General features: G+C 41.9%; 1 protein-coding gene across 5 annotated transcripts in view; it reads right to left on the bottom strand.

Moving 5' to 3' along the window:
- ERC1 (ELKS/RAB6-interacting/CAST family member 1) overlaps positions 1-13,061 on the bottom strand; it is a 232,486-nt gene that overhangs the window by 168,857 nt on the left and 50,568 nt on the right. For all 5 annotated transcript variants that reach the window (XM_083859867.1, XM_083859869.1, XM_083859868.1 and 2 more), the window contains exon 3: positions 5,373-5,789. In XM_083859867.1, the coding sequence (XP_083715993.1) occupies positions 5,373-5,789 (417 nt within the window). The remainder of the gene's footprint in view (positions 1-5,372; positions 5,790-13,061) is intronic.

The following is a 13,061-nucleotide window of genomic DNA, read 5'->3' as shown; positions in this document are numbered from 1 at the left end:
AAATCTGACTACTGAAGTGTGAATAAAAAACCTGAGGAAAAGTCAATTAAAAATTAAAATCTTAATCTTGTAGAACTTCATTTACATATGTGCTGTTATTAATTTTTTTCTCTTTCCTCTTATTTAAGGTGCTAAAGCACTCACTTTGTACTCCAATTAACTTCCAAGTTGCTCAGGGTATTTTTAGGGGTTTTTCCTTCCAGTACAAAGTTTGACATTCGTGAAAAGAAACTTCCACAAATCTCATTTCTACTGCAGGAAGGTGCAGGATGATGTGAGCATCTCCAAGGAAAGCAAAGCTAAGATGCCATTTGTAAACAAAGCCCATCATCTAACATGTACTGACAAAGGAAATCTTCTAAAATAACAAAACATCAAAAGGCATTGGAAACCTCTAATCCCCAGACACATTTATGCATTGTTTCACAGAGTTTCTCAAATCCTATCTGAAGGGGATGGAAGTGCTGAAATGAAATAGGAAGAAATTCTCCTGTATGATGAGGATTAGCCCAATCATACAGAAAAAAAATTGTTTTGAAATAAGAGCAAGAATTAAATAACTTACCCCCTCCATGCTAGAAAAAGTATATGAAGAAACCTCCTGAAATTTTATTAATTATTTCACTTTGATGAGACCATAATTATAATACAGAATAACCATCCTGACAGATGAATGGAGTTCTGCTTTCTTCTATTTACTTAATATTCACACATTATTTAACTACTGCATAAAAATCAGGAATTTGCCATGCTGGAATAAGGTGGTTTAGAAACAAAAAACAAATATATTATTTTCCAGCCTGATTTTTCAGCTTTTGAAGAATTATAAACGTCTGCACTGAGGAAAGATGGAAATAATTTCTCATATGTTTGAATATTGTCATTCTTACCTAAGGTGACATAGAGAATATTCCAAACAAAAATGGTATTTAAAAATATTTAAATGCATCAAAACTACATCATGCATGCTTTCAATTTGCAATAGCCCTTGAACAGTTTTCTCAATTTTTGACCTACAAAACCTCTGTATGTTTTAAAACTACCTGCAGACCAAAGAAGCAATGCTAATAAAGATGTAATTATTTAAATTATCTTGATTTAAATCACTTCTCCCTTTGCCATTTGCTTCTAAAAGGTCAAAAGCGTGAAGCAGCAATAAAAAAAGCAAAAACTTTATTTTTTACCTCATCAGAAAGGTATCCCCTGGTATGATGCAGTAAAGAATTCCAGTGACTGAATCTACCTACTCCTGCAAACAAAACTCCTCTCTTGAAGCGTCTTATTTATGTTGCAAAATCCTGGCACAGGACAAAAGTGTTCCTTGAGTTAACTCTAATTGCTCCAATTAAAATTTCTAACTCCTCCTCTGAGCCTGCAGCAGAAAAGGAGAAGAATTTTAACACACCCACGGAGAAATAATTTGTTTGCAAAACTTGTCAGAGCTCATTAAAAGGCGGCCAGACGAGGGGAGCAACCTCAGCACAGCTCAGCAGGTCTGCTCTCTGCTCCCTGCTCCCTGCTCTCCCTGAGCCCCTTGATGTGCTCCTGGGCCACCACAGGGGGAGGTTTGGCTGGTCTCAAGTTAAAAACACCTGTGAGATCCCTGCTGTGCTGCCCTGCCAGGGACACAGAGCATCCACTGCTCATTCCTAGGGTACCATGGGCACTGCTCCATTCAAACAGCACAAAGATGGTTCTTTGGGCATCACAGGGTGAAATTTGGCTGAACTCAGGTTAAATCCACCTGTGAGATCTCTGCTGTGCTGCCCTGCCAGGGACACAGAGCAGGGATGCTCACAGACATCCAGGGCTCATTCCTGGAGGAATGTGTTCTATCCAAACAGCCTCAGAGGATTCCTGCACTAAGGCCATCCCAGAGAACTGTGATGCAGCTCACAAACAGCACTCTGTGGAGTTGCCATTTTGACAGAAAGGAAAGGAATAATAGCTTTTTCTGCCACAGCCTCTTTCCTCAAGCTCACTGTGAATGAGTGCCCTCGTGAACCACCCATTTCAGTGTCTGTCTTACAAACAGAACCTCCCTTTATTTGTCGAGCACTCCATCTCTAACTCCTTCATTCAGTTTTGTACTCAGCTGGAATAAAAATCCATCTTGTTTAAATGGGGCCAATTATTAAAAAAAAATTTAAAAATTAAAGTCAAAACTGTAATTTACTGCCAAACAGTTTCTGGACACAAAGTCTAAAGCTCCTGTCAGCTCCTCCCTGATTCCACACTACTGTAACGTGCAAGCCTTGACTCTAGAACTGCCTCCTGAAGAAAAAAGCCTTCAGGATAAACAGCCTCCTTTCTGTTCCCAGAGAAATGGTTGTGCTCAGCCACCTACACTCAGAGTCCCTGTTGGACTGTCCTTACAAACCCCAGCCTGCCCAGAGTGCTCCAGGTGTTTGAACACCAGCTCTGGATACAGCCACACCATATTCTGCATTAACTGCACTGATATTTGGGCTGTTAATCTGAGAAAAGTCCATTTCCAGCCAGTGCATCCAGCCTTTGGGGATGTCAGCAAGAGCACAGCCAGCTCAGTTATCTCTGGAGCTCTGCACCACCACTGATAACTCTGCAACAGGCAAGTCTGGAACAAAGAGGCAGCACTCAATGCAACTTGGGAGCTATTCTGGAAGCTGCAGTCCAGCTGCTGCATTTCATCAAGTATTTCTTCCTGGTATGAAAATAATTTTGTTTTTGAGAGTTAAGGTTAGAATACCAACACCAATAATTGTCCCTAAGACTGAAGAAGGGGTATTCAAAATAGCAGCCATCTCTTGATAAGCTCTGAAGCTTAAGCTTGTTTTCCAAGGCAGAGGAATGTGATGCAGCCACACTGTTATCTGCTGAAGTCAGGGCATTCTGATGTTCAGGGAGACATTAAAGTTTTAGTTATTTGTGTTAATGAGAGAATGTCCCCTGCACCAGTTGCTGAATACATCCTGTGCTGGATATAGCAACTTTCTCATGGATTTATATTAATAATTTCTTGAGATCCTCAGAAGTCAGGGCAATTGGAAAAAGCCCAAGAGAGTCAAATTGCTCATGGAGATACCTCTCAGCAGCTGCAGGAGAATCCACTTCATAATCTGGATTTGGGAGACAGTGCCCTGGGATATGATAAAAATATGTAATGTCTTTTATAGGAGGAACAATTAAGCAGCACTGGATTTTTCAGCCTAGAAAAAAAGGAGATCTTGGAATGGATGTAACAACCTAAAACTGTGAGTGGCACACAGTCATAATCTTACCAGAACCACAACTCTGACCTCTCTTAGAACTTGTTTTCCTTAGGAAATTCATGCAGTCTTTAGTACAATAACAGCAATAGCAAAAGCTGAGGAAATCCATTAGTTCACATTTAATTCTCAAGGTCATACTGCTGACCACTGTAACTGCACTGTCTGCCTGAAAAACTCTCTGATGAACTTGAGTCTCAACTTGACACTTCAAATCACATGGAGGTTTCAAAGCCTGAAATCTGAGGGACACCTTTTTGCTTCAAGATGTAGATCTTTACTATTATTTCCAGCAAATATTCTATCAGAAATCCAACACCTTGCAGAGTCACAAACAGTACTAGTGGATTCTGACATCTCAGAACTTCTTTGCTGAGATGGTCAAGACTGCTATTAACATTTTCTAATGTGTTAGGACATGAAATATGACCTGACCTCCCAAACTCTTGTGAGTCCCTTAGAGACACTAATCCTTCCTTCCTGCAAATGATGTTACACCCAGCTCACACTTCTCAATGAATCAGGCTGGGGAAGCAGCAAGGAGTAATTAATTGCTTTTAAAACATTTGATACATGGCAATTCCACTTTCTAGTCAGTAGGTCACCTCTACCTCCTCTGGGAAGCCTTTTACCACCAAGACAGGATTTAAATGACCAATGATTTCCAAATGTGCGTGAATGAAACACAAATTCTTATCTCACATCATCCACTCATCAGAAGCAGGAACAAACACAACCCCATTTCTCAAAAATTGCACAGCTCCTGCCAGCTTTGCATTTCTGTTGCTGGACTTAGAGCAGAAACAAATGGAAGCCATTTGAGGCCCTTCCTGAAATAGTTACAAGAATTGGAACAGAATTATCATTGGTTGCTAAATTAAGGAAAAACTGTAGTGCAGAAACTCTGGAATCATATTATGTTCACTCCAGACACTCAAGAGATTACTGCTCTAAAAAAATAAATCTGGCCTAAATCTGGCTCAGAAATGCAATGGGCTCCAGCTTCTTTATATAAATGCTTGAAAGAGCACAAGCACTATGGGTCAGGCCCTGAAAACATATGAATAAGAGGTATTAAGAAGTATTTATGTGCTGCATACACTCATCTCCAAAAACTCTTCAAGGCCTTGCCTTCCTGACTTCTTAGAGAGGGGCCTTAAATGTTGTGTACACACAGAGCTTTCCAAAAACTGCTGAACCATGAGACAGACACCACTGGGCAGAACAGGTGAGTAGATTGATACACAGGGTGCACATACATGGGGAGTTATCAATTCATGCCTTCAGTTGACAGATGTAAAATAATCTGTATGCAGAATCTTAGCACTGGTGAATCCATGTGTACACATATTTATCTGTGCATCCACACAATCCATGCTGAATTACCAGCTCTTTAGAAGTTAATATTGGATTTCTTTAGGAGGCTGGTTGACAAGAGGGAAATGCATTTAGTAATATCAAAAATTGTAACAACACTGGCTACACAATAACTCATTTTCTTTCATTTATTTTCCTTCCTTTTACTAAAATATTTGTATTCTATATAGACTATATTTTGTTATAATTACTTTAAAGTGATTAATAGTGAAGAATGCCTGCCATTGTACTCTTTTAAGGTATAATACAGACATAACAATAGTATTTCTGTTTGCAGGTGGAGGGTGAGAAGGGGTTACTATGTGTGCAGCAGTGTCCCTTTAAGAAATCTTTTTTTTGGCTGTGCATCCAGGGCAGCTAATAGTTTTATCAAATACCCTTCACAGCAAGACGACTGTTTCCATGGAAACTGTGGAGCAATCATCCATTACTCTTGCAAAGCTTTCTCTCTCTGCTCTCACCTAAATACAGGTAGCTGCTTTCTCTCTAACTACAACAGAACAGAGAAATTCATTTTACAGGCTTTGGGACAATTCACCTCCAGGTGGAAGTGGGGGGAGAGTGGGGCAAAAAACCAGCACAAAACCCCAAAAGGTACATGAAGGCAGCAAGGAAGCCACAAAGAAGTTTTAAAATAGGCACAAATTCTAATGTAAAGAGGGAAGATTCTTTCCTTATATCTGTGAAATGGATGGGAGACAGAGAGGAGTGTAAGGCTGGAGATGGACACTGAGTTTGGTCACTCACCTCTCTCAGCATGTTGTTCTCCTTCTCCTTCTGCTCCAGGAGGCTTTCCAGGTGGTGCACGTGCATCTCTGCCTCGGCCAGGCGCCGGGTGCGCTCGTGGTCCTCCTCGGTGGCCTTGGCCGAGAGCCCTTTGCTCTGCAGCATCTCCAGCAGCTTCTTGATGGACTCGTCGCGCGCGTTCAGCGTCTGCTTCTGCGTCTCGATGCGCAGCTCCATCTCCTCCAGGGTCTTCCTCAGCAGGAAGAGCTCCTTGGCCTGGCGCTCGTGCTCGGCGTGCAGGCGCTGGAAGTTCTCCTCGGTGAGCTCGGCCAGGGCGGGCTCGCTGCTCCTGCTGCTGCTGTCCTGCTGGAACAGCTGGTTCAGGTCCCGCTGGATGCGCAGCTCGTCCTGCAGCGCCTGGATCGTCATCTGCATGTGCTGCAAGGACAGAGAAAGAGAGTCAGAGGATTCCCTCCACTGGAGACAGAGAGAGAACACCGTGAGCCACACCACCTCCACTGGAGACACAGAGAGAACACCATGAGCAACATCACACCTCCTGAACTGTGACAGTTCTGGCTTCTTTGCTGCCAGGGTCAGGATGAATGACACAGGGAATGAAGATGGTGAGCTCAGACTTGGAATGTTTATTGTGTCTTGTTGGGGAAGATCAATCAGGGAAACCTTATAAATATGATTGCTTAGCAAAAGATTCTGAAAATATCAAACTTATAATTGAAATAGAAATGAAAGCTTGCTTTGAGTTGTAGGATACTGAGCCTTAGTTACTCTATAACCTGAAGACAACAGCCTGGGCAGCTGAAGGAGAATCCCTTTGGATTGAACAATCCCCTTCTGCTGCCTGAGGGATCCAAAGGTCAATGCAGCAAAACAGAAAAGTCTAAAGAGTAGTTTTTAAGAGTTTAAAATATAACACACGGTAATGTAGTAGTTCTTATAGGCTGTGTGGAGATTCTATAGGATTTTGTGTCTTGTGTTGGTTGGTCATTGTAAATTAGAATATTCAACACAAAAGGAGATATAATGGATTGTTACAAAGACCTCACTCTCTCTCTTAGCTCTTCCCCTGCTCTCTCACCCCTGCTCTCTGACCCCTGCCCCCTTGCTCTGTCTCTCCCTTCTCTCTTACCTCTTACCCTCTTGTTCTCTCTCCCTCTCTCTTTGGGGTTCCCTCCAGCCCAGGCTGGTGGCTGAAGACAAAGCCCTTTTTACCCACAACCCTTGCAATAAACCCACGTATTCTGGAATATCTCAGGTCTGCAGAGTTCCCTCTCCCTGCCGTCCACAGATGCTCCTACAGTATCTTATCCAGTATTTACAGGCTCACGAGCTGTGAGCTCCAACTGGCAAGCCGGAGAAATGAGATACAATGGAGAGCTTCTATCTCTTTCTAAGGTTATTTAAGCAATGATTACCCAATACCAAGGTGACACCTGTATTATTTATGTTTTTGACCCAGCAATGACCACCTAAGGCCTGCAATGCAGACCTCTTCACCCAGTTACAGAAAACCACCCAAACCCAGGAAGAAGAAGGTGGACAAAGACAATACTCAAAATCTTCTATCTCAACTCACATGTATTACTATACACCAAAACCCCAAATTCTAAGTTTCTAGGATTCCAACACTGAACCACCAACCAAGAGGAAACCACAATGCCAACAGACCAACACTGGGGTTTTTTAAAAACAGGAACTGGGTTATACTACAGAAAATTCAAGTTCCTCCTTCTATTCCTGGTAAAGGTTTCTTAACACTTTGAAGACTCTTGCTTGAGTGACTCTTCAACTTGCATCAACTTGAGAGAGTGACTGTTTCAAAGAGGAAAATGTCAGCAGCTCCCAGCAACTTGTGTCAGTACCTTCCCAAATGCTCACCCGCCCTGAAGAACAATTCTGCAGAGGAGGGCTCAGAATTATTGTAAAATCACCATTTTGGCAAAGCAGAGGGCACAGTGCTGGCAGAATTTACATATCACCCATGAAATATCATCAGCTGTGAATGCTCCCAAGGTTTTCAGCTCTAACTCTACACCCAGCACACATTTCCCATTTCACTCAGAGAAGAAACTCCAGCATGTAATGAAGAAACACAGCTACAGAAAACTGGATAAATGCTGCAGAGGGAAAAGGGTCACATCATAATATTTAATGCATGAGGATTTTAGCCTCTGCAACAACAGTAGTGAGACAATGTCCTCAAATTTTGTTAAAATGAAACAATAACCCCGCTAGATGTAACTTCACAATTCCACAGGAGTTAATTCCATTTGTATTTGAGAAGCCCTAGTTATTGACAGCCCAGCTGTGTGTTGTTCCTCCAGCTAACAAACCAATTCCCACATGCTTCCACCTGGCTCTCCACATACTGCTGCTTCAGCATTTCCCTTCTCCCAGGCCAGGAAAGAGCTTCTTCTGAACAACCACATCATCCATTAAATGAAATTATTTCCTCTACTCAACGTTGTCTCGGAATCAAAACTTGGGTTATTTATAAACATCAATGGCCTAAATCACCACAACCAAATTCTTACATTTTTACCATCTGATCTGCTGTGAAATGGCATTTCAGGTTACACAGACAAAAACTGTGCCTTGGACCCACAGAAATTATTTCCCCTAAACGTGGAACTTTTGAGTCACTGAAGCAAAACCTATTACATGATTCAAATACATGATGTGAAAAAAAAAAAAAAAATTAATACCAGTGACAAACAGGATTTATTGATATCCATCAGTCTGTAAAATAAAGACAAGGGAATTGGGAATACCTGACAATTGGTCAGCAACTGTCTGTAATTCAGTTTCCCAGGGAAAATGAAGAGGTGGGGCTGGAGGAAAAGTTAGAGCTGAGCTTATGAATAACTCCCACTGTGCTCTGAACTGCTGCTGAGTCAAGAACAAACTTTATTATGTGAAAGGTAACTGGAGAACACACCACAGAAATGATTCTGTGCTTTTGACACCCACTCTTTTCCAACATGCAAAATGTATGCAAAACGCGTTCTTTCCTCTGCTTTCCAAGTTTTTTATGGTTCTCAGAATAACAGAACAATATTCTCTACTAGCTGGTATCATAACCAAACTGCTTTTTCAGTTAGAATTTCTTGTCTTCTACATAATTTCAAAGAAAAAACATAATTTTCCTCCTGAAGGAGCAGGTAAGCTTTACTAGCTCCTCATCCATTCTTCAGACTTCACTTTTAAAGAACAACCATCCCAAAAAGGCAAAATATTTTCCAAGTTCATACAACACCAGCCACTGATACTTAATGCTGTGTCTAAGACCTGACTAGAGATCTCAAGGAAACTTGAGAAGTACTGTTGAAATAGTCTTATCTAGAAATAAACATGTAAAAATACTTTTTATACCACTGAGCTTCATTATGTCACACTCTACTGAGTAAGTAACAATTGTGCTTTTGTGTTTTTAATGCAGGCAATGCGATTAAAGTCAAAGTAATTATGATGAACCTGTGCTTTGCTTGAAATTTATGGCTCTTATCTCAAATCTTGAGGATTCCCTCCCTGTTTTATCAAGTGATGAAAACTGGTCTTTAAGCCTCAGCACAAATTATAACACCTGCAAATCACAAAGGGATTTGCGTGAGCACAGTTCTCCAGTCTCACTGGTCATGTTTAATAAACTTTTCTCTTGACAGAGCTGAGCACCTTCAGGCTCATCTCAAAGAGAAGTCCTAAAAGGACACTTTTAGGTGCAAATATAACCTCTTAGACCAGGTGTTCCTCTGCCTGGATTACTTCCACTGGTCAATTTACAGAGTTTGACTTGTACTCAAAAATTTAGCCCAAAGTTTACATCTTTAAGCAGCAGAACACGACTCAGTGTCTTCCTCCACCTAGCAGGACTGAAATTGGAATTTCCCACACCTTGGCAGATTGGTGATTTCCAGCTCCCAGTGTGAGCACAGCCCCTGATGGGGAAGTTCCTGGTGCTGGTTCCCAAAGCTGTCCTGCAGCCTTGGGGCAATCCAAGGCAGCCACAGCTGTGCTGCTGAGTTTGGGAACCTTGCTGCAGGCACCTCTTTTCATCTCTCTCTGGTGAAGCTTTTCCTTTTTGCATAAAATATTTAAAGATTCAGAAGGCCTGACAGAAAGTATTAAAGAGAGCACAGCTTCTTATTCTAATTGGTAGAGCACATAAGAACAGGAAGACCTGAATAGCAACACTTCCAACTAACCTCAATGCTCATCATCTCACCAGTCCAAAGGAAGGGGGGAATGTGCATTTTAACTTTCTCAGTCAGAAAAAAGAAATTTAATTGATATTCTGCAGCCAAGACCTGTATTCTAACCCTACATTTCAGATCAAAAGGAGGCAGCCACTGCTACTACCATGATTTGGAAAGAAAGGATTAAATTGTGATGTGCTTTTTAAAGAAAGGATTTCCACACTCATCTGTGCAATACAGAGCTTGACCTACCCAGCTACAGTGTTTAATATTCCAATATGCATTTGTCCATTTGGGTTTGGATGCCTGATTTAGATTATTCATACTGCAGATACTGGCTGTGTGACTACTGTAATCAGACATACAACTTAGCTCATCATTTATTCAAGAAGTCTAAATGCCTAAATTAGACCTCTGGGTTCTGCAATGCTAGCCAGGCACCTAGACACCAAACACTTCCATAGTTAAATTCCTCCTAATCTCATCTATTTAAACTCTAAGTAGGTTAAACAGAGAAAATTCCTTTAATTTTTGAACACCAAGAAAAAATACAGTATGTTCAAGAGAAGCCTGAAAAAAATCAGCAAAAAGAAGAAGAATGTACTCTTTCCCTGAAACAAGGGGAAAAACAGAACAGGCAATTATATGACAGTGTCACAGAAATGTGTCACAATGAGGTGGGAAGCATTGTTACATTCTGCAAAACTCAACCACTTAAAAAAAAAATTCTCTGACACTGAAGACTCAATCCTGAGCAGGAGAATGCACGGTAATGGCAAGGACAGCGAGAAAAAGAGAATATTTAGTGGTGTAAAAGGCAGAGAGGTTCAAGCTCTTACTCATCCTCCTGTGGCCCAAAGGAGGCTCCAGGCAGGAAGCAGTAAGATGTTTTGGGGTGGATCTAACAAGGTATTCTTACAGAAAGGACTGAGAGAGATTCTGCTTTGCACAAATACCTGAATATTGACTGACTGCAAAATCCAAGCTTGCATTCCTCAAAGATCAGTGTCAGAAAGGAAAGAGTGTCAGGGTCTTTGTTTAAATTAGCCAAGAGACCCCTCAGCAACTCCCACACTCTCTTTCCTGCTTGGGGTAACCTCATCTCACTCTCACCAAACTCTTCATCAGAAATTTCACTCCTCGGGAATAAAAAAAAAATCCTACCAAGAGTTTTGCTGAAATCAGCAGATTTAATAAAAGCTTCTTACAAAAATATTACTGACAATATTAAGATGTTGAAAACATCCTGGTCACTTCTGCTGTTAACTCACACAGGCAATACATCCTGCAGTGAATGAATTTGATGATGCACACGGATTTGGGAGATTTGTGCCAATGTGCTCAGCCATCAGGCTGCTCTTCACACAGAAAACACTTTGTGCTTGGACACACACACAGGACAGGTGTGCTGCTTTTGGCTGGAGTCAAGTTAATTTTCATCATAGTAGCTGCTCTGGGGCCGTGTTTTGGGTTTGTGCTGAAAACAGCACTGATAACTCGGGGATATTTTGGTTATTGCTGGGCAGGGCTCACACAGAGCCAAGGCCTTTCCTGCCTCTCAGTGAGGGGCTGGGGCAGCACAGGGAGCTGGGGATGGCACAGCTGGGACACCCCAGAGCAGATGGTGTGTGCTCACAGCCTGGGGTGAGGAGGAGGAGGAGGGTGGACCCTGGATTTCTGGCATCTGACACCCCAAGGCACCATCAGCTCAGGATGGAGCCCTGCTCTCCTGGAATGGCTGCACACCTGCCTGATGATGGAATTCCTCATGCTTTCACTTCACAGATAAACTGTCTTTATCTCCAGCCACAAGCTGTCCCACTGTTACCCACCAGGGAAAGAGTGAGTGCCTGTCTGTAGTGAATTACTGCCTGAGGTTAAACCACAACAACACATTTCCTTTTTTATTTTATGTCACACAGTCCTGTATTTATTTTTAAGGATCCAACCCAGGAATACAAAAAAAAAAAAAAAAAAAAAAAAGTTTAAAAAAAGAGACAAATGTAATTTGTTAATCAAATAAAACTCAGTTTTGGAAGATGCCAGTTCACAGCTAATCTGTCCTTCAGCCAATTATTTTCACAGCTGGCAAAGAAAGACAAAGTACACAAGCTTTCAGCTACAAAAGGCATTGCAGGTCTGAAATGTACCTAGAAACACTGCCTTACTTTTGGGTATAATTCACCATGACTACAGTGCTATTTCTCTAGAAAGGAAAGATACAATAATTATATTTTATTTTATTTCAGAGGGACAATTCTGTAACGTCTATTCCTCAAATGTGTACCACCAGAAAATGAGAATGTAAAGGTGCTTTTATTGTCAGCAAATCCACATGCACAAACCATTGCATTATGACAACAACTCTCCTGGTTTTTACAACAAAAGCAATTCAAACATTTGGAAGAGGATGAACCACACCCAGCTCAGAAGAGACTCTGTCCCATCCCCAAAGAGCAGGATTTGGTCCTGTGTGAAATCACTCTGTCCATCCCCAAAGAGCAGGATTTGGTCCTGTGTGAAATCACTCTGTCCCACCCCCAAAGAGCAGGATTTGGGGTGTATGAAATTGCTCTGTCCCATCCCCAAAGAGCAGAATTTGGGATGTGAAATCACTGTCCCAGGCTCACAGAGTTAATTTTCTGGCAGCATTTCTGGGCACTGCATCCTGCTGAATGCCCTGCAGAAGCAAAGGCTGGCTGGTGAGGGAGCTCCTGCTGACAATGAGCTGCAGCCCACGCAAAGACATTGGAAAAGGGCTAATGTCAGGTATCCAGCAGGGCTGGGGGGAAGGAACACAACTTGCTGAGTCCAGAAATGCCACCTATCCCCTGTAAGATGCATCAGGGTCTTCAAAACCCTGATTTAAATGGAAATGAGTGGGTGATTTTCATAGTGCTAAGCTGAGGTACGAAATACTGCCATGATTTTAATAGGATTGCGTTTGTGAGAGTCAAAGAAAGAGACCTGTATTTTAAAGACAACCCTGCATTGTGTTATCTCTGAGACAGCAGAAGGCCAAGATGATAAAAAGTGCTACAGATAAAGAGCTTAAGTTGTCAGTGGTACATCTGTCAGCTGAACTAGACTGGCACAAAATGACTCATTTAAGGGGGAAACGAGGGGCTGTGTGCAGCAGCCTAATTCACTTGTCTCTCTTTGTACAAAAAAAACCAACCCCAACAAACCCCGAAAAAGCCTACAGGAAGGAATTTAGAGTCTTAAAGGAAGCAGGTCAGAAACAGCCCAGCAAAACTGGGGGAAGTTTTCCAGAGAAGAAGCAAAACTGCAATGCAGCCAACGCATCCCCAGTGTCCAGGTCCATCAGGAAAAGGCTGCAAGGCAAAACAGAGTCAGTGCAGACACCAGCCCAGTGCTGAATGTCCACAGGAAAGGTTTTATCTGTGATCAACATGAAGCAGGTTACCAAGAATAAAGAAACTGTTTCTGTGCTCAAAGTAAAGATCTGGGCAGTTTCTATAGAATATCTCAGTAA

Source organism: Zosterops lateralis, assembly GCF_965231275.1.
Source record: "Zosterops lateralis genome assembly, chromosome: 4".
Classification (NCBI taxonomy): Eukaryota; Metazoa; Chordata; class Aves; order Passeriformes; family Zosteropidae; genus Zosterops; species Zosterops lateralis.
Note: the sequence above shows the minus strand (reverse complement) of the source record. Positions and strands in the feature narration are given on the sequence as shown.